General features: G+C 33.3%; 1 protein-coding gene across 1 annotated transcript; it reads right to left on the bottom strand.

The window, feature by feature from the left end:
• Positions 1 to 1,155: 1,155 nt before the first annotated feature.
• Positions 1,156 to 26,837, bottom strand: LOC111002446 (prolactin-releasing peptide receptor). The gene is made up of 3 exons (XM_022272606.2): positions 26,815 to 26,837; positions 5,629 to 7,010; positions 1,156 to 1,597 (listed from the first exon to the last, which is right to left on the bottom strand). The coding sequence occupies exons 2-3, from the start codon at positions 6,921 to 6,923 to the stop codon at positions 1,576 to 1,578; spliced, it is 1,317 nt and encodes a 438-aa protein (XP_022128298.2). The 5' UTR covers positions 6,924 to 7,010; positions 26,815 to 26,837; the 3' UTR covers positions 1,156 to 1,575.

Genomic DNA, 26,837 nt, shown 5'->3' with positions numbered 1-26,837 from the left:
CCCAACCTATAGGATATCGTAGCAAACCTTTGATTTGGTTTGCTACGATATCCTATGGAAGAAGCTAGAGGATATAAGTCTTCCTTAAGAACTTCTAAACGTATTTAAGTTTTGATATGGTAATCAATAATTTTAAATGGATGGGTGCCTTTTCTGAGCCCTATACGACGCAGTGTGGAGTTAGACATGGTGGACTGAGCTCACCATCCCTCTTTAATTTATATATAAACGCTTTGATTGAGACGCTTAGCAGCGAGCGTGTCGGCTGTCACGTGGACGGTGTGTGCGTTAACAATGTCAGCTACGCAGACGATGATGCTATTGAGTGCGTCGGTCTGCGCAATTAGACGGCTCCTTAGACTCTGTGAGGTATATGCGGCTAGTCATGGCTTGAAATACATATAATGTAAATAAAAGTGTAGTCATGGTCTTTGCGGCCGATTGAAAAGTGTGTCCAGTATGGGGTATACTCTATACGGTGTCCCCTTAAAAATATACGTAATATACGTAAATGAATATGATCGATCAAACAGATGCTGATCTGAGGCCTGCTTCAACATGTAGACCATTTTGCCTCTATCATTACTATAATGCGTTAATTTTAAATTTTAAAGTAAGCTATTGTTAAGTTAATAAATAAGCTATAAATTGTTTTGAATGCATTATTCCTCTACTCGACAAATTGTAATCTAAACAATGCAGTATTTTTACAAATTAAATTTAAAATTACTATTACTTTAATTAGATTTAAATTTTTCGTTTATATGGGACGATACCGATTTTGATAATTATTTCTTAAGTAGAAATGTCGTAAAGCCAACGTTAAAGGTTCAAGTGCACAAGCTTAAGATGTAAGTTGGCGCCTGGTGGATAGTACTGGTGAATAAATATCGCAATACAGCGAGGAAATTATGCCAGCGTTGAAGATGATGTAATGTGAATGGTGGCAGCACTGCCACAGAGATTTTTTTTAATTTGTTTCAATCCTCCTTTTGTTATAATAAATATTTTTTAATAATTTTTATTATTAATATGACGGTAAGTAAATTGTAAATACTGTATATTATTACATTTGATTGTTATGTATAGGTATTTGTATTGTAAATTATTAATATTATTTGTATCCAGGAAACTAGATAAAAATAAAATACGAAAAACAGTCAACTTTTATTCCATTCTCAACACACCTTTACAATTTAAACTTTCAAACTAAACTATAACAATTCGTTAATTTTATTTCTTAGATCTCTAATTAAGACTACACATCAAAATGTTTCTTCTTAAACTCGATTTCAAATCAGATATATATCCAATTTGAAATTGGGCTCATAAGTTTAAAAAAGAAACAAAATCTACATATAGTAGGCCTTTAGGTACTTGCGCGATATATAAAATTGACAAGAAATCAAAAAATAATTCACGTACAATCAAATTTACAATGACATATTATCTATTAACTAGTTTACATATACTTAAAGTTTGTCTTCTTAAATACTATCACAGAAGCAACATAATTGCGAAGCAAATATTTTATTATGTACATTATATATTTACAATCCGCTATATATTCTAAGTTCATTCGTTGCGTGCTGGGTTTCTGTAAACAAATAAAAATATATTAAAACAATCACGTATGGGACAGTTATATTTGACTCACTTCATTTATTAACTGTATTATTCGCCACCCAGATAGACTAAGGTAAACCCTGTAGCTACAGGTTCTACGTGGTTTCCTAGTAGCACATTCAGAACTACATTTAGAACTACAAGAATGTTCATCGGAAATATTGAAGCTGCATATAATAAGTTCTAGTTCGGCTCTGTACACCGAGAGCAAACAACGTTTATGGCGAGAGAACGTTCAGGCATTTGCTACCGCCGCAAATAAATAGTCTACAAACAGATTTCATATAGCCTAACGCTAACCAACATAAACTCTTAATTAAAAAAACTACTTTCATATGCATTTGCCGCGCTCCTAAACAAGACTGCTATGGTTACAATACAAACCACAGCAGTTTTCTAATATAACATACTGTGATATATTATATTATTTCGTAACATAAAGATTAAAAAAAGTAAATAAAAGAGAATAACAGACCAGATGGGGCAAATTCTTGATTATTACCAGCAAGCACGGTCCAGACCTGGAGCAACAAAGACTGAAGACCGTAACGGCCTATAGCATATGGTAACAAAGCACAGACCATGCCTGGAACGTGTCTATGACAGAATTATTAAATATTTGAAGAAGGCAAACATAAATTAAAGAACGGACCCATTAATATTGTAAATAATAATATTACCGATGTAGCCTGGGCGTATCTCGCGAGACGCGTAATACGAATGGGGATGATTTTAATTTATTTATATTTTTAGCAAATAAGAGATAAAGTCCCTGGACAGGAGAGTAGAGTTGCAATAAATACATAGTGGTTACGTGTTGAACCCCATGGTAAATAGCACATTGAATGCTTAAATAATGAATACAAAGTACAAATAGCCGGAAACCAAAACTTTTATGGCGAATTTTGATTGATGTTTGAAAATGTGTATAAATGTATATTATTATTTTTATAAAAAAAAACATTTTTTGGATCTGAGAGCTAAGACAGCTAGCTAGGTAGCTAAAGAATGGTTTACAAATTGGACGGGATGCTCGCACGGATCCGAGTGGACGGCACCGCTACTATGATCCAATCCACTAAGGTCCGAGAAAAGAGCACTGTATTGTATACTGAGCATGTATAAGATAGAAATACTATACTATACTAAAACTTGAATCATATTACTTTAATTATTATAGTTCTAATAACGTAGACGTACGAATGCAAGTAAATATAAGTATATTCGTCGTGACCACTTGGTCAAAACTTTATATTCGTTTCTTCGTAAATTTCTGTTCCACAAATGAAATGTGGACTACGCGGATATCATAACTAGGTATAATATAGGTTACTTGTGCATTATCGTTACCATAACTGTCGAAGGAATTATTATGAGAAAGATTTGAATTTTGCACAAGGGGGACCCGTTCAACTAAATGATTTGTGTTGAAATAGATGATTATTGTAATTAAAAACCGGATTGACAGTAAAATCTAATCAAAAGTTTCGACAATGTTCTTTGAGCGGAAAGCAGTGTCAGATGTCAACAGATCTCGTGAGCATAACGCGAACTTTATAACGACCTTTATTAATTGACGCATTGTTCTCTCACAAGTTAGAAGGTATTCTATATATATATATTGTATTAAATCACTACTGCATTATAGGGCTTGTACTCCCACGATAAGTTCGTGCTCCTATTTTACCATGCCTCCTGCTGAAAGAGGATCTTTGACAATCTGAGCAAATTTTTGTTTTTATTTTTTTTTTATTAATTACTTAAGATGTCATGTGGAACATGGTGTAATGGTTGCACAGACGTTGTGTAAAACAAAAAAGCTTGGCGATTAAAAAGAGTGGCGGAGATTTACTGCCAGTTCTTCTCTTCCGTTCGACACCCTTGATTTACCCTGGCAGTAAATGTTAATTGAGCAACAATGTATATTTATTTTTGGATGCTTATAAGTGTACATAGTTTTACCTATATAAATAAATGTGATTTCCATTTATGTCATTCCGTTGTCAGGTGCAACTATCGTCAGTATACAGACTGTACATACGATTTTTTTTAATATCATGTGCCTCATGTTATGATTACGTCATGGGGCACGTATGCTAGGTTGATCTTTTATGCTACTTATAAGGTCAAGCAAAGCAGACAATGTTTCGTCCCATGACAGAAGTTGAAGAAAACTTCCCGTTGATAGAGTCAACGTTGATAATGATGTATTAGGATGCCTGAACAAGCAAGTTGATTGACGTCACGGTTCGCTGCCAATATTGGCGTATTATTGTTTAACTTGGAACTTAGTTACGGCTATACGTTATAGTTTAAGATTATAATAATACGCTCACTTCGAGATTAAATTATAGCTTTGATATTAACAACAATATATTATGTAATATATAATCTACTATATAAAATTATATATTAATTATAGTTCATATTTTATCATAATATCAGGTTGGCGTGAGTACTTTTCAGCTTGAAATGCAGGTTAGTAGTTATATTTTTTTGATCCTACCAAATTGCCAAAACCTTTAATATTACACATTACAATACATATCAGGCAAGTTACTGTTAGGCGAAGGACGTATGACGTTGATTGTAATTCCCTTGTCTCGGGAGCACTAGATAGATCCCTAAACTGGTGCTTTGTAATACATTTTAGCCTAATTTACGAAAGTTTATTTAATAACTAATTACATGACATTATCTCAAATAAAATTGATTGCAGCTCACTTCTGGATAAATTGCCTTTCCTAGTTCCTGCGTATAAAACTCGAACTCGTACATTGTTTCATGTTCCACACATGCATACAAATTACGCTAAAAACTCAGTTTTATATCGCGCTGCTCGTACATACAATGACCACTATTTAGACATTGATTTGTTCGGGTTATCGCGAAATGTGGTTAAAACATGTATTAAGAATATACATAGTGCAGAATCATCTACATCATAAGCACGACACACATACACACCATTACGTACACACACACACCATACACAACACAATCAATTTAGGTTTAATTAATTAAATTTAATCACTTAATTGTATTTAATACCTTGTTTATTTGTTCCCTTTTTTTAATCTTTTTATTATAATGTATCATGTATTCCGTTTGTGGCTATGTTTTTGGTGTATTTGTTTGTTATTATATGTGTTTTGTGTTAGCTGTTGGAGTACTATATAAATAAATAAATAAATAACGTTGCATTAATGAAGAAACAGTTAAATGTATTATGACCTAAATTTAAGTGAATATTTTCAATCAAACTAAGTGTAGGATTACACAGAGCCGGGTGAGCAAACAGGATCTATCACGGGGACATGACTAAGTGCAAACATTTCAGAGATTTGTACAGCTGCTCTGCAGTTACTTTCGAGTTCATACTTAGGAGATTTTGCGAGTTTGTCAAGTACTTTTCAAGTTGAAAGTTCCTTTTCTTCTTACTAAATTGTTACTATTTCCTCTTGAAACGATTTCAAGGAATGCTGGGGTTTCGAAACTGAATCCTACATTTATATTTTATAATTGAATTTCTTGGCGATTGAAAAAATTTATACCTGCTGTTAACGACTTAAAACTTCGTTAACGATTAAAAATGCCAATATAATATTAATATTTTCGACACTTGATACTTCTAATATGGTAACACTTCAATAGGTTAAACATTAAATTAGTTTAACTTGTAATTTAATATTTTTATATAAAATTTGTCAATCACGCAATGGATTTAGGAAGTTTTATTAATAGTAAAAATAAAAAGGTGGATTGAAGAAATAGACGCGGTAGCAGGAAACAAATGGAGAAAGAAAGCCAGATAGAGTCAGTTGGAAAAGGCCTTTACTCATGAAGGGGTTCCGATTGATGGTAATGACGGTAGCTAGGATATAGAACAACAAAGTAAAAAAATGGAAAATAATTTAAATTATAAATTTTTTTGTTATGATTGGAAATAAAACGGGCTCTCTCATTATTATTAAAAAGTTATGAAGAATCAGGTATACTTACAAATTAGTTTCCTTCGGTTCATTGAATTGTGACTCTTCATCAATCAGTTGCAAGTTCAAGTTATCATTCTTTGTATGAAACGTCTTATCTTCTAGCAGGATTTTCTCCATCTCTATACTGTCCTTTTTGCCATTCCCTTCTAATATCCTCTGTTTTATTGACGGCCCTCTGTTAAAGGAAGAAGCTAGCAACGTCTCCTGAATGGTTTCATTGCCGTTACAGATTTTATCTGCCTTATGCGTGGGCATTCGTCCAGAGTGGTAGCTGTTCCTTGCTCCACCCGTTGATTCGAATAAGGGCAAAACTTGCTTGAACTCCTTTCTAAAATTATCATTTAACCATGCGTACAAAAATGGATTGTAGCATGTTGATGCCATCGCCATTGAGTGAGCGAGGAAAAAAGAGACATAATAATAATTCCACTCGGTCATTTGAGCATAGAAATCGTTAAAGATATTAATTAAATTTATAGGAAGCCACGATATACCAAATATCGCAACCATCGAGATCAACATTCTATTCGTTCGTCTCTTTCTATCTCTATCTGCCTCTTCTCTCCTTGTGTTCTTAGCACCAGGCTTGGACCGCGCACGGTCGTTCAATCGTATACTAACACATGTATAACATATAGCTATTACTAAAAATGGAATTAGGAACTGTAAGACAGTTGTGCACACTCCAAATATCTTTCTCGACCTATCTGATGGCCAACTCTCCTCGCAGTAAGTTTTGTTGTTCGTTATTTGAATTCCCATGAACAAACCATACGGGCACGTGACAACTAACGAGAAAACCCATATGAATATGATGATGAATATGCAAGTATTAAGTTTCATACGCGGATGAAACGGATAGATAATTACAAAGAATCTATCTATCGCTATTGAGGTCAGAGTAAGTGTGGATATGTAAACGCTAGTCCCTTGAGCGTATGGCATTAGATGACATAACAATCTTCCGAACACCCACCGCCCGAGGAATGTGTACATAGGTGTTAGAGGCACTGCGAATACACATAGTAGGATATCTGATAACGCCAAGTTTGTTATGAAGAGATTTGTAACTGTTTGCATAGCTTTATTTCTGAACACCACGTAGCAAACGAGGACATTGCCGAACACTCCGAGGACAAATATTATCGCGTAGAGAACACAGAATGCGACTTGTACTATCTTCACGTCTATGATATCTGTGGTTCTATTAGTTTTGGGTTCATCTAGAACTTCTATTGATTCTCCGGTGAGGGTTTTCACAATGAGAAGTCCTCCGAGAAGAGCTGTGCCGTTTAGAGTCATAGCTGCTTCATCGTTGTCTTGACGTCATAAATAATTTCTCTACTGTCGTAGTAGTATTAGAAGTTTCTGATAGTGCTGCCAATCCATCTGAAAAGAAAGGAGTAAATGATTAGTCATACGTTTTAAGGCAGTTTTTGCCGCTGACTTCGGCTATGTGGAACCAGTTGCCCGCTGAAGTATTGCCAAACTTGGGAGCTTCAAAAAAAACCGTACCAGCTCTTAAAAAGCCGGTAACGCACTCGCGAGTCTTATCGCATTGAGTGTCCATGGGCGGTGGTATTACTTAACATTAGATGAGCCTTATTAAAAATTTAAAGGTAGCCTATTTATAAAACTAATTAATGTTACTAAAAATGTCTATCAAATCAAAGGCTTAATATTTAAAAAAAAGTAAATCATAAACTACGTGATTTTTACACGGCCTTTAAAAACACAGTGAAACAAAGGGCGCATAAACATTCTTAATTTATTACTGATACCTGATGGGCTACGTTAACATTCTACCCACGTACAGAATTCTGATTTACAAAAGGTATATGTGAAATGCGTAACACATCCTTATGCCGACTGCAACAGGAACGAAAACTGTTTGAGGTATGGCACGGCAAATTGGCGGGATCACAGCGTGTGCTGTTGCCATGGCAACCTGTATGACCCCATCAACTCGAGGATACATTAACACATATAGTATATCGTAAAGCTGTGGAATAAATCGCACAATGGGAGTTATGTTATTGGATTGTGAACGTCATAGGTTTGGAGTTACATGGGCAGTGGAATTTATTGGAAATTTCGATCAAATTCATTAAATGTTTGTGCGTTATCTACGTTGCTCTGTTAGTAACGCGTTGGTTAATAATAATTACTGACATTGTTGTGGAAATATGCCGTATGACTTGTTTGGTTCACCAATATAAATCAAGTAAAATTATGTGTTAACTGTATAAGTTATTTGTAGGTGGATGGATCTTTCAAGTATTGTCATTGAGCGACTATCTGAGTCCGATATTATTAAGTAAAAAAATCGTGACAATGCCGGTTTTTCTTATACCCAATAATCCAAATATGTCACCTACTTGCAAAGAAACATTCAGAAATCTAAAGCTATTTTTGTACTGCCTTTCTGTAACGAAAGTTGTGTTGAATGGGCGGGTTGAGAGCGCGTGCTGTTGCCATGGCAACCAAGGCTAGTAATGAAAAATTATGAACAATTAAGCCGCATTACCGTTTAAAGTGAAATGGTGCATTCTATGAAAAAGTTAATTGAACAAAACTTGCACGTGTTAAAGAACTGCTTAATTGCTAGTATTTTCCAACAATTTTCTAAAAGTGTTCTCCGCACCAAGCTTCACGCTTCTTAGATTTAATAGCGCGGGAATGAGTTGTATTAAAACGTTCATTTAATGGAATTATTGCAGCGCTGCGTGTGGCAGACACTTCTGTAGTTCTTCTTATGTAATACGTTAAATAAAATCCAATAATCCGGAGATAATATTTATTTGTTTATACACATATTTATAGCATTAGTGTTGGCTTGTGGATTTAGTGAGTCTTCACACTGAGGTATTCGAATCCTGCAACTGCTATACAAAATTCAATATGTCTTATTTTATACAGTCACTAAAATTATATACAATGTGTAAAAGTAAATAAATATTAATTACTTGTGCCCAGCTATTTTGTAACTTATATGGTAATAAATTACATATGGCAGACTATCTGTGCGTTTGTGTGTGTGGGTAACTGTGAAACGTTATATCATAATAGCTATTAAATACCTTAGTTTTCCATCTGAAACTCAACTCGCAGAAGTTGGTGTAGGTAAGTCGAGGCGATTGTCTTTTTAAGAAAGGTTTTAATGTTCATGATCAGTGATCGCCTAGTGGCTTCAGCGTGCGACTCTCATACCTGAAGTCATAGGTAGTCGTAGGTTCGATCTTCGGCTGTGCACCAGTGGAGTTCTTTTCTATGTGCGCATTTAACATTTGCTCGAACGATGAAGAACAACATCGTCAGAAAACCGACATGTCTTAGATCCAAAAAGTCAACAACGTGTGTCAGACAGTATGTACCTACAAGTGCGCCTACGACACAGGTAATCCTAGTGTAGGTTAAGTGCACTCTCTTTTTTAATTCTATGTGAACTTTGAGACCTTTTGACCTGTTTCTCTGTAAGCATATTTCTATAAACATTTATGGACATATAACATATTTATTGTTGTTAAGTTCTAAGAACATCATCCCACGGTTGCAACCCGTGGGAAGCAACGCCTACAAAGTAATATTTACGCTCCCTCTATACGAAGCTTGCGATATAAATTTAAATAAACATGATTCTCTATTACTCTAAACATTTTTACCACTTTGTTTATTCGACTGTAATTACAAAATATCCTCGTTGAATCTTTGATTATAACACACTTGCAAAGCTACACGATTTTGTTAAATTGTTATTCTTTATCGAGAAAAAGTCATGTCAATTAAGGATTGTTTAAGAATCAGGCTGTAAAGAGGGAATTCGTTAAGTGTGAGTTATTTTTTGCATAGAAATATTCTAGCAAAGTTTCGGATTCGTTTTAAGCAGAGTTTAAGATATTGTGATTATTGGATGCCGGACAAAAAGCTATTGTTTGTGGTTATAGATCTCTGATTTATTATCTGCCAGTTCACAGTTTTTTGTTTGACAAATAATAATAGTTTAATGACTTATTGTTAAACTACGACAACAATTATTATACCTAATAATAATAAATTGATAATATGTAGCTTAGTCTCTAGTGCTAACACAAGAACAGAGTGTCTTCCTCTTAACAGAGGTTGTGAGATTATAGGACACATTCTTATGTTAAATTTCGTAATTTACAAATTAGATTAAACTGAGTCTCTTAGTTTTTTTTTTATAGAACAGGGGGCAAACGGGCAGGAGGTTCACCTTAAGTGACACCGCCGCCCATCGACACTCTCAACGCCAGAGGGCTCGCGAGTGCGTTGCCGGCCTTTTAAAAATTAGTACGATCTTTTCTTGAAAGAAAAGACACATGTATACAAATAAAAGTGTATCCTTATTTTGTAGTCGTTATGTCATATATTAATAATTGTCAGTGTTCTTCCAAGCTACTCAAAGCTACATAGAAATAGAAAATTTGATCCCCTTGCTCTTGTATGAGTACTCTTGACGTTCTAATAAGCAACCTCGCAGACGGCGAGTTGCATTTTTAAAGGACACCTAAGCGAAGAGGTGAACACCGTTCCTTTATATAGTAATCATGTACTTAACTTCCTTACTTTGAAGTTTATATCTTTATAACGATGTATATATATGCATGCTCCGTTCTAGGCCCCTTTGACAAGTTATGATTTTTCTTTTTATGTTCTCTATATATTTCCAAGTCTGGCAAGCATATGTTAGACATGGCAAGAGAAAATTTCACATGACTTCGGATTTAAGTGTTAATGGCATATTGCCTCTAAAAATATCCTTTAGACTCCAGTATATTGAATTCAATTTCTAAATAGTTCTTGTAATTTTCAAAGCTGATTTGTTTTCCTATGTAAACATACTTGTTTGCATATTTCAGATTTTCTCTATCGACCGATATTATCTTTTCTATACTACATATTATTATTGTGAGGTTCATCTCTAGACCTATCTTCTTACTAACCGTATTTAATTATTGAATCATGACTTGTAATTTGACACTAAGTTGTCAGCAAAGGAGCAGGTGACTTAGGTATTACCGGTAATATTAGGGTCGCTTGTGCCCCATTTTAGTTCACTTATTATCGACTCTAGGATGGCAATAAACAGCATAGGTGAGCGGAGAAAGCAAGTATTTTATTAAAAGTATAGTAATCTTAAACATCAATGTGGCAGTAGCTCAAAAAGTTATTAAAGGAATAATGTAATTAATAGTTTTGAAAGTTATGTTTAGCTGTCTAGTAGTCACGCAAAGACAATATTAACAAGATCCTATTGATTGACATAAATAATTTAAAAAAAAACACTATTTTTAACGGATTGAAGCTATTTTATATTATAAATTTATTATTATTTTACATAATTTAAAATTTATCCCGACGTTTCGCGTGCTTTACAGCGTGCTTGGTCACGGATGGATAATTAATTTAAATAACATTTCAGGCAGGGCTGGCATTGCCTTCAGTACTTGGGACACTCGAGACTGATAAAACCTCCACCCAAGGTGGTGGTAATAATGATTAGCCATCACACCTATATATTTAAAACGCTGTACTAAAATGTAGCCGTAAAACATTTGCAGTCGTAAAAAGTAAATTAATGTCGTCGCAAATTAATGAAGATCTCGCGAAGAATTCAATTTACGTGATTGCGTCCATTTTGAAGACTTACTAAATTACTGTTTATTGTATACCGAACTGCGCCTTCATTATGAGGAATATTTATAGAATTCCAAACATAGCTTCATCATCGGACGTTGAGGTAGAATAAGAAATTCCACCCGTATCACCTCGACGAGGGTAGTTTCAATGGCAATGGCAATGGCAATTTTGGACGTGGTTCACTACTATGTGGAACCAGCTGCCCACTGATGTATTTCCGTACCAATTCAACTTAGCCTCCAAGAAAATAGCGTACCTATTCTTAAAAGGCACACTCACACTCGCGAGCCCTCTTAAAGATGTTGGGACTTAGCTTTAATCAAAGCGTTTCATTTATTTGAACATCCTTGCAATAACCACCACTGAACTTAACTCTCCGGAAAATATATTTTCTAAACTATTCCGAACTAAATCCTAGAAGTACCTAAGACGACGATTATTCGTGGTGAATGTCATTTAAGAGGATTAAGCGAGATATGTATTCTGCCTTGACATCGGATGATGAAACTCAGCTACATACAGCTATTAACACTAACAGTCCGAACAACTTCTCTGAACAGTCTTCATGGTAAATGCGTTAGAAGATTCAGAGAGACCCCACATCTCTAGGCAACGCCAGGGGATGCAGCCGCTCGGAAAGTGAGTGGTCGTCGATGATTACGACGATTTACCAGTAAAGTTAAATAAAGCACAAAACAAAGGAATAGGCCTAATAGTTGCTAACTTCAATATCTAGTTGGCTCCTATTAGAAGATTAACTTAGGTTTCACTTACAACTTCGTTCTCGTTACTTAACCTGTTAATAAACTACTCAGAAGAAATTAACTACCAAATATACTTAAGAAACTTGCAAACAGTATGTAGTTTGTTAGAATTCTCAATGTTTTTTTAAGTGCTACCTTCAGAATACATTTATGTTAGACCTTGAATTATATCATTAAACTTTTTGGAATATCAACATAGATTTTACTATAATATATATATTAGTAGCCTATGTTAGATTATAGTATTCGTAACTAATTTCCAAAATACAGTCTAAAATAATAAAACTAAATATATTAATTGATTATTGCATACCTACCTTATGGATTGAATTGGCTTTTAGTAGCAGATAAGTTTCTTAATTAACTGCAGTAACAGTTGATATTATTTGAAAATAATCGTACAAAAGTGGAAATGAATCTATATAATTTATGTTACAGTAAAACTAGAACGATTTTACAGTTGCGATGTATAATTAAGAAAAAAGCCCAACAACCAGACTACAAAGCTTTCGAGTGGTTTTACTCATACAATTACAGTAATATTTTTTTATAAGTAAATTCCAAGTACGTCTGGCGTTCCACGACAAAGGTTTTTTAAGACATTTCTTACTGCACACCATCACTTTATGGAACCAATTGCCATTTAATTTTTACTGTTAGGGCTGTTAAAAGAAGAGCCTACCACTATCTTAAAAGCCGGCAACGCACATATGTACTTACAATTAACTTTAAATGACTCCTGTGCCTTACAAAAACTATAGTTCTTACTGATATTTAACCTTTTTTATATCTTTATATATTTGTACGATATATAATATCGTAAAAAATAGTACATATATATAAAACGTACACCAATTTCTGAATAGCAGTGATTTGTAGGTTCTTTCGAAGTTTGCCGAAGACGGATAGAAAAAAGTTGTGTGAGTTTGACATTTGTATTATCTGTTCACTATCGAGTTACGAACTATCGGACGATAGTCTGTGATTTAAGTGAGGACTGAAACTTTCTGATTATATACGATTTTATTTAGCCTTCCGGCAACAATATACAATGTGATTTGGATATTTATTAAGAATTGAATATTATTCATAAGAAATCTGTGTCTTTGCACTCCTCTAACAAAAGTATTGTTTATATCCTTGTCTCTTTTCATCACAGGATAAACACGATTTCACGGAAACAGACGAAAGAGTAGTTTGTTAAGAAAAACGATTGGACTCGTTTCTCTTAAATTACATATAAATAATCCCCAGTAACTAATTAGGACTTGGTCTCAGATAGAATAGGTTTCATTGATCATTTATATTTCATAGACTTGCCAATGATCAGCCAGTCTGACACATTGCGTCGATTTTTAGATTCTGGATACATGTCAAATTCTTTATTTTTTGTCGATGTTTTGCTACACCGAGTTAGTGTTAGATGCACATAGCCTATTACTTTATTATAATTCTAAAATAAGGTTCTAATTGACTTTCTAACTTGTTTATTAGTCAGTTGCGAAATGTTCCAGAGCAAAAAATCCCTTTATAATGCTAACTTACACAACTTCAGAAAATCATTAATGATTTGTATTTTGCATTCACGAAATCTTTAGGAAGTGACATAATATACATTTAAGTTATTTAAGTACTTACTGTAGCGCAGCGATATAAAACAATCCTGTGCGTCTAAATGTAGACAACGCCTTTGCCGAACGCGCGTTACTACTTGCCTATCGGCTACTGTTTTTTAAAATTTTGAATAAAACGTACAAGAATGTACATTAAAAGTCGACCAGCCTCGTAAAAGTTATAACCCAATACTTTCGTGTCAATGTTATCTCTGAGTAGGCAATCAACTTTCAGTAAATCAGATAAGCTCATGATAACATTAATGGTGTGATATTTTGTCAAAATAAAAGCTACCAACCAATACTTGGGAGTCATTGAATTTATATTAAATTATTGTGATGTACATAAAATACAAAACGCATATATATATTATAAAGATAATTTGGGAAGAAATATCATGATCGCAAAATATTTGGAATAATTAAAAAAAATTTAAACAACTATTCTTTTTAATACCTGATCCATAATTTATACTTACAAACCGTTATGAAATAGAGGGCTTCCAAATTAGAGCTAAGAAAAGCAAACAAAAGGTATAGTACGAAAGACTGAAATCCCGTAATATTAGAAGTAAGAAATGATTCTGAGTATGTTTTCTCGATATCGATACTGGAACGGGTTGAATTAAATGTGACTCGATTTTTATACAACTTAATATTACGATAGTCAATTCAGTATCGAGTGCAATTTCGAGGAATTTACATAGAAGAGATAAAACTGCGAAAAGTGAACATAAGAGATCGTCTGCTTTGAAACAGATCAGTGTGCGTAATTTAAGTAATTAAATGAAATGCAAAAATACTATCATATCTTTGCATTTAGGTATGCCTATTTTTTTCGTGTATTTTTTATCCCTTCAAATCCGCGTGGCGCCTAGTTAGTAGATTATCTCTATCTATGATTATCTCACCCATGTCTCCGCTTTCCATGACTTAATGAAAGCTTGACTTCCAGTGATTCTAAAAACCAAATAGTTCATTATAAAAAGGCAAACGGGACACTTAATACCAAAGGGCTCGCGAGTGCGTTTCCTGATTTTTAAGAATTGGTAAGCTTTTTTCTTCAGTGGGCAGCTTGTAAGTAGTGGTAGTGCTCGGCTAAAACTGTCTTAAGAAACTCTCAGTTGTGGAACGACAGACATCAAGATACAGATGGTTTTTTATTCTACCTTAACGCTGATGAAACTCAGTGATAAATAGATAACATGTCATGTATTTTTAATTTCACCCTAACAATTAAGTCTGACATTTGAATGAAGTTCAATCTCGCTGTAGGTAATTCGGACGTATGCTTAGATTATGGTATAATTATTAAAGTTATGCAAACGAATCAATAACATTGTATATCTAATCTCACCTGAGTATATAGGTATGGAAATGACATGTCATTAGAAAGCACTAATTGTCAATCAAAGTTCGGATAACCTTTTCGATCGTGTTTCAAAGCTTTTAGTCAGGAAACATAACCTATTAATGTTTGTTGCCAAGTTATCGGTGTTCATTTTATATTAAGTTATCAATGTTTTTGTTTGTCACGATCCTAAGGTAGCAAAGTTAAGGATATTGGGACTGACTTGACTTTATATCATGTAACCTCTTGATGGGTCAGAGGGCGTCCACAGTGAGATTCCATCGCGACGGCCTTGAGCCTCATATTTCCCGTTTAAGTCTCCTTGCCTTAACAACTGTAGGAACTTTGAATTTATTTAGTGACAACTCTATAATTTCGCTAAGGGAAAACCTCAAGTTTGTAAAAACTAATACAATTTCCATATAAGGAGTGGTTTATCTTCTGGAGCCTGGCTGGTCGTACACTGAAATTAGTTCTATTTCACGTATTATAGTGGTGAAATTCACCATTTGATTTAAAACCATTAACGATTTTTTGTACATACAACAAGGCTTCAAGAATATATTGACCAGATAGGACCAGAATGGAACTAAAGTATCGACACACAAGCCAGATGACGGAATTTTGTCGTTATCTTTTTTATCTCTTCAAATCCGTTAACTTTTAATGTAACAAAAATGTAATCTCTCTCGCATACATTTTGTAACAGCTTTGTATAAATTTCCAATCAAAAAGCCGAGTTTCATTACGCAGAAATTGTAATACTTTTAATTCCTGAAATGTTTTTCCGAGATTCGTAGTTTTATTTTCAACTTAATGAAAACGAGATGTGAAACGAAGCCATAATATTTTTACTCAAGAGATTTATAATCCTCGCTTTGAAGTGTTAGTTTCATTAGAAGTATTTCTACAATATATACTGGAATTCTAGTTGAAAAGGTGTTATTCATACAGAGAGTTTTAACTCATTTAAAAATTCCCGCTTTTTCCGACACATATTTTGTTAAGATTTATTTTGACACGCGCTGTTGTTAGAAAAAATAAGTTATTTTGATAATTCTAGATCAAACAGCTTTACAATGAGCCTACACAAATTATTTTATCGAATCTACGGAAAGTGTGATGCATTCCTATACAATTTAGTCATGTATTTCGTAGAGTATTCTATCTATACAAACTATGTTCAACTTTCCCTCCCCGACCTCAGATCGCCCGTAAATTATTATTTCAATGGGTTTAATCCTACTGTTATTTCACCAATTCTAATTGGTTTTTTGCCCTTGCGACGTCAGATATTGGTTGGTAATTATATGGTTATAAAAATACATGTGATAATGTTTTGTAAATTACGCAGACCCTTTAAAAAATGCGTCAAAAACAGGAAACTAGACTGAGGTGGGAGTGACTGTTAGTGTATTGTATCAAATCTTGCTCTCGACTCGAAGCAAAATACCGCTCGCTCGACTAGTTGTAACTCAAAACACTTGTATATCTAGGTACCACTGTACTTGCTAAAGCAATTTTGTTATCTCTGATATTTTTCTTGAGCAGTATCATCAGTCTCATCTGCTTTCCTAACACGAAGATTACTTTGCTGTGTTTAAAACCGTTACTTTGATTTATTATTGGACGAAGACCACATTAGAAAACAGTGCAATCATTTTTAACCGACTACAAAAAAGCATTTTTACCTTTGGATGGCAGCAGAAACACTGGTGTTTGTTATTAAAAAAAATCTGAAATTTATGTCTATTATCTAATTTAGGCCGAAAGAGTATAATACTAACAGATATACACGTAACAACTTTTAACATCATCATTCATCAGAGCTTTTCCCCAAAATGGACTTAATCTATCATCATGAATGCGTGTAGACAATAGGAATCCGATCAAATATCAATGTGCGTATCAGGTTACGTGAGAGATTTTTAATTCCGCTGATGGCTTCCGATCGGTAATTTAGACCGATTGGAGTAATTGGTATTGTTTTGTTTACAATCTGTCAATAAATATATAACGCATGTTTCTTTAATTCGCCTGAATCAAAAACTTAAATGTCGCGTGTTTGCGAGAGACACTGTTGGTCTAAGAACTTGTCCCGTGAATTAAACACTTGAAGAGTTATGTGAATCAAAAGACAACGTGTTTTAAAATAGTTGTTGGGAAAACAGAACTGTATCGCGTGCTTCCGCTGACTAGATACTCTGTTGGTGTCAAAATTCGTCTTTCATCTTATTATTTTAGTTGTTAAATTACTAAGCTACGGGGGGCTTTATAAATATTTATATAAATATATTCGCTATAGTAGCAACTATTTATTTATTTATTGGGAAACCAAACAGAGACATCCTTATAATAAAAACAAAGTCAAAAATAAAACACAATACAAACACACTGGATGCATCCACAACAGGTTACACTTATACAACCATATGAAAAAAAACTAAAACAACGAAAGTTTGAAATTCGATCAAAAAAAAAGCGGCAGTAAAGAGAGGCTGTATAATGCCTCCTATCTCATTTTCTCCCACGTTAAATCTTATGAATTGATGTTTCTGTCTCTCTTTACCGCTGCATCCGGTTTGAAATCACGACGATTCGAAAGAAGTTTATCTATCTCATTTTCTCCCACGTTAAATCATATGAATAAATGTTTCTGTCTCTTTTTACTGTCGCTTTTCCGTTGCATCGGGTTTGAAATCACAACGATTCTAAAGAAGTTTCACTTCAAAAATAAAAATAAAACATGACAACAACACACATAATAATAGTATAGATATTTATCAACATCTGATCGGTAAAAAGATTAAATTTGGATCACCAGTCTAGGTACGTTGGTATTAAACAAATCTGATGATGAAGCTCAAAGGTTGTTGAAGGATTGTAATTGTCAGTTTGTATTATTTTATAGTGAATATTTATTTATTGAAGTTAAAATCATTTTGGTTCGTTAGGGACCAACGATGAGAGTAAATTATTACGATGCGCGAGCCCACCGTCACAAAAAACCGACACCCTGAAGTTAGCTATGATCAACATTTTATTTTGTGATATTTAAATAAACTTTATTTGACTAGATAACGTTATTATAAAACTTTCAATGTATTAAATACCTTTTTTCTATTGTTAGTGTCGTCTTTTCCAAAAACGTAGAATAAACATTTTGAAAAGAATTTTATTTATTTATATTTATTTTATTATTTGTTACGCCAAAAAAATGTAAAAGTATAACTTCTAACGCGTGTACATAAGTACACACGATTTCTTTTATTTTTTGCCGAATGTTCCAAAGAATATTTAATAATATTAATAATAGTCTCTCCTCTCGTTATTTCGCATTTATTAAATATCATATGATGAAAACACCTCGATATACGGTTTGAAAATGTCACAGGGTTTAAGTATCAAGACAGCGAACTCATTTCGAGTTCCTATTGAAGTTTTCCCGAGCAATTAAACCACATATGTGCATTGACAAACAACATAGGCGAGTATACGTCACATTCATTACCGTTTCCTTTATTTCTGTAAACAGAGCTTTCTGTATGGGAAGTCGTAACGTACGTGATTGTAAAACACACTGTTTTGTGAATATGAAATGAAGTTTCTTGCCAGTTCTTCTTACCCGCTCTACGCCCTTGACTTGCGAACTGGTTGTAAATGTAAATTTACAATTAATTTAATTTGTTTTTCTTGACGTTCATAAGTGTACATGTTTACCTATATGAATAAAGATATTTTGATTTGATTTGAAACTCTATTCATTTATTTTGGACTATCGGTCTGTCTCGGGTTCTTACGTCTGAATACTTATATAATTTTGACAAATAATCGTTAGCTTCTAATATAAAACAGGGCACGCTAAAGCCACTAGGCCAACGCTTAGTTCCATTACATTTTTCATCACATAATTGACAAGGACGAGTTCTATTCCCAGCGATTCCGGAGGGCTAGCATTTAAAGTTAAAATATTTGCCTCATATAAGCGGCAGTAATATTTATTAATGATGAATAAAAATACAGTATATTTTTAATTGCTCGGTTTTAATTTATATGCTAATGGTGCAGTGAGGCAGGTATTTGAAGAAGACAAAAGAATTTTTGGGATTCAGTTTGTTTGAATTTTCGTAGACTAAGTTATAGCTTCCTACTTGAATTACCTACGACAAAGCAATATTGAACCCTCAACTTATTAGATGTTACCATCGCAATGTATGTTACAATTCAATTCGAGGGCCGCCAGAAACTTCAAATATTACTGGTACTAATAAAATATTACGACAATCAAGACGAGAGACAGAATACTCATTTAATACAATAATATATAACTTTAATCCGTAAAAAAAGTGTTTTTCTTTAAATGTGTAATAGTTATGTTAATAAAAGACAATACTATGTGCAAAAATTAAATATTTTTAACGATATACTATAAATATTTATGAGATATTAAAATAGTCTTAAAATAATAGATTTGTATATGCGAAAGAACAACACTGTTATCCATCATTTCGGATTCCAATAATAAATTGACGGTTTGTTTATTATTCCCTTTCATCTTGAATGCTCTGTCAATGAAAGTTTTTTAATGTGAGATTTTTTACGTCTTCCTAATACAAACACAAATTAAAAAACTCAAATGGTATTTTATTACGTAAAAGTTTGAAAGAAGCGCGATTAATAATAGAAATATGTTTGTTTTATTTCTAATATACTCATGCCTGGTTTGGGATAGAATATATAGACTACTGTGTTATTTTATTTGTCTTTGGTCAACAGAAAATCTAGTGTCATAGAGTAAAATCTTGTCATGTACATATCAAAGTTCCTACTTAAACGAACAATCATAAAAATTTGATATAATAAATACTTAAACTTAAAGTCTATTTTTTGTCATTTCAATTACAAATTTATTATTATTATGACTGTGGAATAAAGATGATAATTTTATTTTCGATTACTTATCTTCTGCCTCGTAGCTACTTATAATATATTAATTGTGACTCATTAACTAGGATTGGCCCTTATATTTTTTATGTTTTGTTATGTTCTTTCTGCTTACTTATACGCATTTTATTTTTTTTGTTTCATGCTATGGTTGCCTATTCTTATCGATAAGGCCGCCCGTCATTTTCTAACTAATGTAACGTTTAATGTTTTTCTAGACGGTAACGAGTGTAAATAAATAAAAGATGATGCTTATGCTAAATAATCTACGTAAACTTTGAAAAATCGATGGCTAATGAATAAACTCGCAACAATTACGTAAATGTTCACCAAACAGTTTGACAAAAGTCGAATCTTAAACGCATCAAACCCAAACTCTTAAAATTGAACTACTCTATTGTAACTAATATAATGTAACATATTTTTTTATTGAGAATTAGTGTAGAGTATTATTATTTAAAAAAAACTGCTAGAAACAATCCCCAAATCATAAATTAGATTGACGTTTTAATCAAAATAAAGCAGTGAAAATTGAATAAGTCTGGGCGCGTGTAATTAATCACAACCAAAACAAATAGAGCTTATAAAAGGTGTGTCGCAATAAAAGCAATTAGCCGCACGTTCTATTTTCAAACCTTCATAAATTGCAGATAGGGAATCTCTGGTTATCATGTACGCAGAAATTCAATTAAGATCCACCTGGGTTAATTATTATTAATCCTTTGGAAATACATTCATATCTTAGCCTCAGATTGCATTTGTTTGTTCGATCATTCTTATTTTATGACTTGTCTATGATCAACCGTCTGTCAGATATGTCGTCGACTTTGACTTTAATTTCCTTTGCTTTACGAGTGTTCGATGCGTATACGAACATAGACAGGAATCACAATCGTATGCTGTGTATTATAGAAATTTCTTTTATAAAATCAGTGTTTGTCTAATAAATTAAATAAGTAAAGTTGAATTCAACCTTTTAACGGATTAAAAATGCTAGTTGTTTTATAAAAGGCTTTAATACGTAATTGTTAATTTCAGATAAATTAAACTTCTAAATTTAATAAGATTTATCTTACGTGTTGAGGTTTAATTTTGTACCGGCTTGATACATTATCTGGTTTCGTAATTTTGTCTCGTGCAACCTGTGACCAAATGTGGCTACGTGAATTAGGCCACCGGCTTAGCATAGACAATATTACATGTATGTACATACATGTATTTTCTTATATTAGCCCGGAACATACATACAATATTAAAAAAAATATTAATCAGTGGTGCTTTAACTTTCAGGGTCTGCTTAATGTTTAAAGTTTATTTATCATCACAAAAATTATATTTTGCTTACATGAGAAACTTAATATGTATTTACGAAGGAGATGCACGTCGCCATTAGCCGTTCCATATTAGTCTACTAGGCTCATTCTCGTACGCACTAATATTACGAATTTTAGACGGTAATTGATTAAATAGTTTCATGATCATTTGTTAATCTAATAGGCAGGTTACGACTTTTTGGGTCTAAGGATATTTTCACCGTTTGAGCGAATGTTAAATGCGCACATAGAAAGAAAGACCAGTGCACAGCCGGAGATCGAAGCTATGACCTTAGTGTCGCACGGTGAAGTAATGTATCCACATTCTCAGATTGTTTTCAATCTGAGATTGTGGATTCAGACCGTGATAGTCGATAGATCTCCTATCTGCCTCCCAATAACCAAACCCCACGAAGACAATCCATTTTTGGGGACGGAATTAAATCTCTTCGCTTTTTACACTCGTTCGGTTATATTTACTTTATTTGGTTTATATTTCATAATATAAACCAAATAAAGTAAATATAACCGTACAAATAATATTACTATATACATGTTTATGTTTAAATTTGTAATTCATAATCTTAAGATAGGATATTGGCGCAGTTGAATTGTCTTTTTAAACAAAGGTACACATACATCGATCCAACCTACCATAGATAGATTATATCGACAGATGGCTATTAAAATCCGACGATAATGGCAGACTTTGATCAATATTTGGATTAAGATGTCTATCTGAAATGGTCAAAAATAGATTGAGACAGGTTATTGCTGCTCTCCAATACTTACAGAATAAGGACCAATAAATTCATATTTAAGTCACGCCTACAAATCTCATTAGACATCTGTCAAGAGTCTAGATTTGTCTTACTCTAAGACATTTGTAGTCATAATGGCAAACGGCCGGTAATGTAATCTATGATGCACTATGAGCCACTTAGTATACCTAATGACGGCTTAAGATGAGTCTTCGGCTTTACATTTAAAAATTAATGATGTTATTTTTATATAGCACTTGTTTTTCATGAAAATGTGTAAAACACCAACAAAGTTTTGATTTGCCGACAAATTAAATTTAAATGAATAGGCGAAAAATGAAATAATCAGAGGCTAGGCAAGTAATTAAACTTCATCGATCCAAGTCTTTAGCCTGTTTGATGAACTGGCTGATTATCTTTCAGGCAGCTAGTTAAACGGCTAGGATGTTGATTGAACGGCTAATTAAACTAGTTGGCTGCTACCACTATTGGGCATTCAATTCTATTTCCGGTAATTTTTTTTATTGTATTTATAACAATACAAAATTAGGCTGTCATTTGCAATGACGTCTAACTGATTCGAGAAAAGCCGAAGATTTTTAACTTTTTTTTTATATAGAACACGGAGCAAACGGGCAGGAGGCTCACCTGATGTTAAGTGATACCGCCGCCCATGGACACTCTCAATGCCAGAGGGCTCGCGAGTGCGTTGCCGGCTGCAATTGGTACGCTCTTTTCTTGAAGGACCCTAAGTCGAATTGGTTCGGAAATACTTCAGTCGGCAGCTGGTTCCACAAAGTGGTGGTAATTCATTTTAGTTTTATAAATGTTTTTTATCTAGTATAGTCTATGTCAAATTTGCCAATGAATGATTGTTTCGTAAATTAAAAAAATAGATCCAATACAAATACGCCAAGAGAATGCGTACAACTAAATTAATATCTGCTGTAGACAACCAAAATAAATGAAAAAGCCATGTAAATTCGCGCTATCATATTTCTATTGTTGGCGATATGAAATGGTAATTATTCATCCTGACGTTATCCATTGCAGGGAACAATGCGACCATCATCGTTATTCGAATAAATTTAGTGTTTCAGAACTTTATATATTCCGAATGTCATTAACATTCATGTATGAATTTGTGAGCTATTCAATGTCGTAGAAGAATTATTAGAAGAGCAATCACATGTGCGCATTGGCTGAGAGAATTTTCTTGTTATATCCTTTTTAAAGGCAAGGTGCTTTTATAGCGTGGGCGACTACCTAGATCATAAGTTTGAAATTAACGCGGGGAACATCACTTCAAATGTTATTAAGTACTAAGTACTATAAATGATTGGCCCAAGACATAGCTTTAATTGGAATAGTATTAAAAATCATTGTATTTTGTATTTAAGAACGAATATCAACTATGTAATGTAATAAATAAATAAATGATAACAAGTTAAAATATTACAAAAGAAGTCAAAAGTCAATCTCTATTTAACAACCAAAAAGTTATGAGTACTGATATCCGACCGACCATAGACCATGTCAAATTAGAAGGTAAAAATCTTTATGGAAATTATTATATAAGAAGTTTTTACACTGTTACAGAGTATCTGACCGATAGACTTTAATTTCTTTTATAAAAGTTAAGTTTATTGATAATGTTAAGTACATTCTCCTTTTCGCGATGTGAAGTTAATGCAAATAAATAATTTTATTTATTTATTTATTTACACTTTGTTGCATTACATAAAAGGAAAATATTAAACATAATTTAATGACAAGCAACTGGCGGCCTTATCGCTTTAGAGCGATTTCTTCCAGACAACCACTGTTAGTAAAGGAAAAAAAAACCACTATGAGTATATTAGATTAGGTAGGCAAGAAGTGCAAAAATAAAAAGGGAAAAAAAAAAAAAAAAACAAAACATACTTAACAGAAACAAAAAGAAATAAAAATAAACTAAACTGATACAAGTTACATAAAACAAAACAAAAAGTAAACAGTGCACATGAATCAGGACAATATAAGATGAAAAAGATCGCTCACACGTCAGTAAGTAGTTAGTGGTATGACATGGACAGGTAATGTTTATAAAGCAGAAATTTAAAGGAAGATAGAGAAGGAGCTAAGCGAATAGTGACGGGAAGTGAATTCCATAGCCGAACTGCTGAAACCTTAAAGGAATCGCCAAGAAAAGAGGAGTTATGAGATGGGATTTCAAGGGTATAGTTTTCGGAAGAGCGTAAACTATAGTTATGTGAACCCAAAAATTTGAAATCATTTTTGAGATAAGAAGGAGTTTTAGGATTGAACAGGATGGAATATAGGAGATGGAGAATATGAGCATCACGTCGCTGTCGAATGGGTAACCAACCTAGCCGCTTACGGAACGCAGAGATATGATCATACTTTCTTAGACCGAAAATAAATCGGATACAGAAGTTTTGGAGACGATCCAGTTTGTTTAGCAATTCCTCGCTCATATCGGAGGAGCAAGAATCGCCGTAGTCCAGTAAAGGCAGGAGGAGAGATTGTGCCAGTGAGGTTTTAGTACTAAAGGGAAGGAAATTACTGAGACGTCGGAGGATACTAGAGGCACATAATGTATCTTGTAAGAATAGAAATGTATTAACTATGGTGGAGCCCTTCTACAACATTGCTGTGCCTAACCAAGGTCCTTATTGTAATAAATTATAACGTGTAAAATATTTATATAAGGAATGCAATAAAGATTTGAGTTTGAGTTTAAATTCATATTACAAGAACGTATTTTATTTTCATGAGACAATGTCTTATAATTCGACGGAGCCGGCTGCACGCACGAAAAACCATGACGTATGCGGCGTTACTTCGCTCTCAGGCGTTCTATTTAAGGCTTGAAGTGCAAGCGAACAAAATATCTATCAAACAGATAGAATAAAATTTTCTTTTGAAAAAATGCAACTATTCCATCAGTATTTTCTTATATAGTTGTCACGTTTAACTATCGTCAGTAAACTGACTTTACAGAAACCGATTTTTATTACATGAGGAACTTAAATGTTTATTATATAATTAATATGTTTAAACGAGCAAGATACACGTCGCCATTAGCCGTCCCAATTTTAGTCTACTATGTTCACTCTAACATCTTTAATGCCTTTTTGAATTTGTAAAGTAAACATATTTATAATGAAAGAAACAGCTAAGCACTAATCCTAGTAAAATATAATCTTAATACTTTTGTATGTGTGTGTGTGTATAAAGGCTTTATTTTTATTCGATGCTGTAATCAAAAGCGAAATATAATGATAATAATAAGTTGTTTGCCTTTAACTGAATTTTAATAAAACACTCCGTAATTCTCATTGTAATATTGTTTTATTAAGAAATAAGATCTATTTATGAAACCAAATTAAATATCGTGAATTTATGTAGAATTTGACTTCAACAATGTACTGAAAAACAAATTTCCTTTAGGGATAATTATGTCGCTTCAATAATTCGAAATGAAAATCCACCAAATTCTTGTCAGTGATTTGACGATTCTATGCGCTTGAGCGATTCAGAAATTTAATTTGTGTAGATCAAACGAAATGCTGTGGTCAAAGCTGTCTATAGATTTAACTGAATTTTACTATACAAATTGAGTTTTTAATTGAGTTGCTTTTATTATTTCTAATTTGTCTTATAAACCGTAAGGTACTTATGGTGACGAAAATGACTCCTAATGAATTCTTTATGGAAAGAAAGAACAAAAAAGTGTTAACAGTAGGTTCTCTTTTCTCGGATCTGAGTGGAGCGAGGTCATAGTAACGGTGCCGCCCTCTCGGATCCGTGCGAGCGTCCCATTATTTTTAAACCATTGCCATCCCTAGCTTCGACGATCCGAGTACCCGACGTGCTGTATACAGACCACTGGGATCCGATTTTTTTTAAATAATAATATACATTCATACATATTTTCAAACATTTATATTAACTAAATCGACATCGAAAATCTATTAAGTTTTGGTTTCCGGCTATTATTTTGTATCCATTGTTTAAGTATTTATTGTGTTAATAATTCCCGAAAAAAATACTTGTAATAAATGCGGAACGAGTATCTAATACCGTTCACGAAAATGTAATAGAGTACAACCGAATGTGTAATTTATAACCCTTGGATGTTGAGCGAGGCAAACTTCCGGTTTCCGGAGCTTAATCGTTTCGCAAATTCAAATACATCATCTCGTCATTTCTTGATATTTTAAGAACAAATTTTATGTTTTGTGTGGTAATAAAAACAATTAAGAATCTATAAAAAGAAAATTTGAAAACATTTCAAAAGTTGTCCCTGTGCTAGTGTACTCTTAACGCTGGCAGCATTTTCTCGCTGTATTGCGATACTTATTCGTTGATCGAGCACCAACTACCAGGCGCCAACATAAATCTTTAATTAGCGGCTGTGCATTTTAACCCTACGGCCTTTATTCAAAGGGAACAAAATCGAAGTTAGAGGAAAGACTTATATTTAAGCCTTTTATTATATCTGCCTGCTTTGCGGTCGCCCCAACTTTTTTGCTGGTCTGAGGGGCAAACGTGTCCACAAAAGTAGCATACCATATTAAAGCCTTCTTTTGAGTTTATTTTCTTTTAGGATTTTTTTAGGATGAATAGTAATAGATAGAGGTAAATATGTGTGTATACAACATGCGGGTGTCCTTATAATTATTTCAAGGTCAAGGCTTGAACCAACGGGCCATGGTTGATTTTTGGCTGGCAAGAGAAAATATTTGTATATGAAAGAAAAGTGCCTGTATTTATTACTTACTTTTATCTTTTTTCCATATATAT

Source organism: Pieris rapae, chromosome 4 (genome assembly GCF_905147795.1).
Source record: "Pieris rapae chromosome 4, ilPieRapa1.1, whole genome shotgun sequence".
Classification (NCBI taxonomy): domain Eukaryota; kingdom Metazoa; phylum Arthropoda; class Insecta; order Lepidoptera; family Pieridae; genus Pieris; species Pieris rapae.
This window is presented reverse-complemented; position numbering and strand designations above follow the sequence as displayed.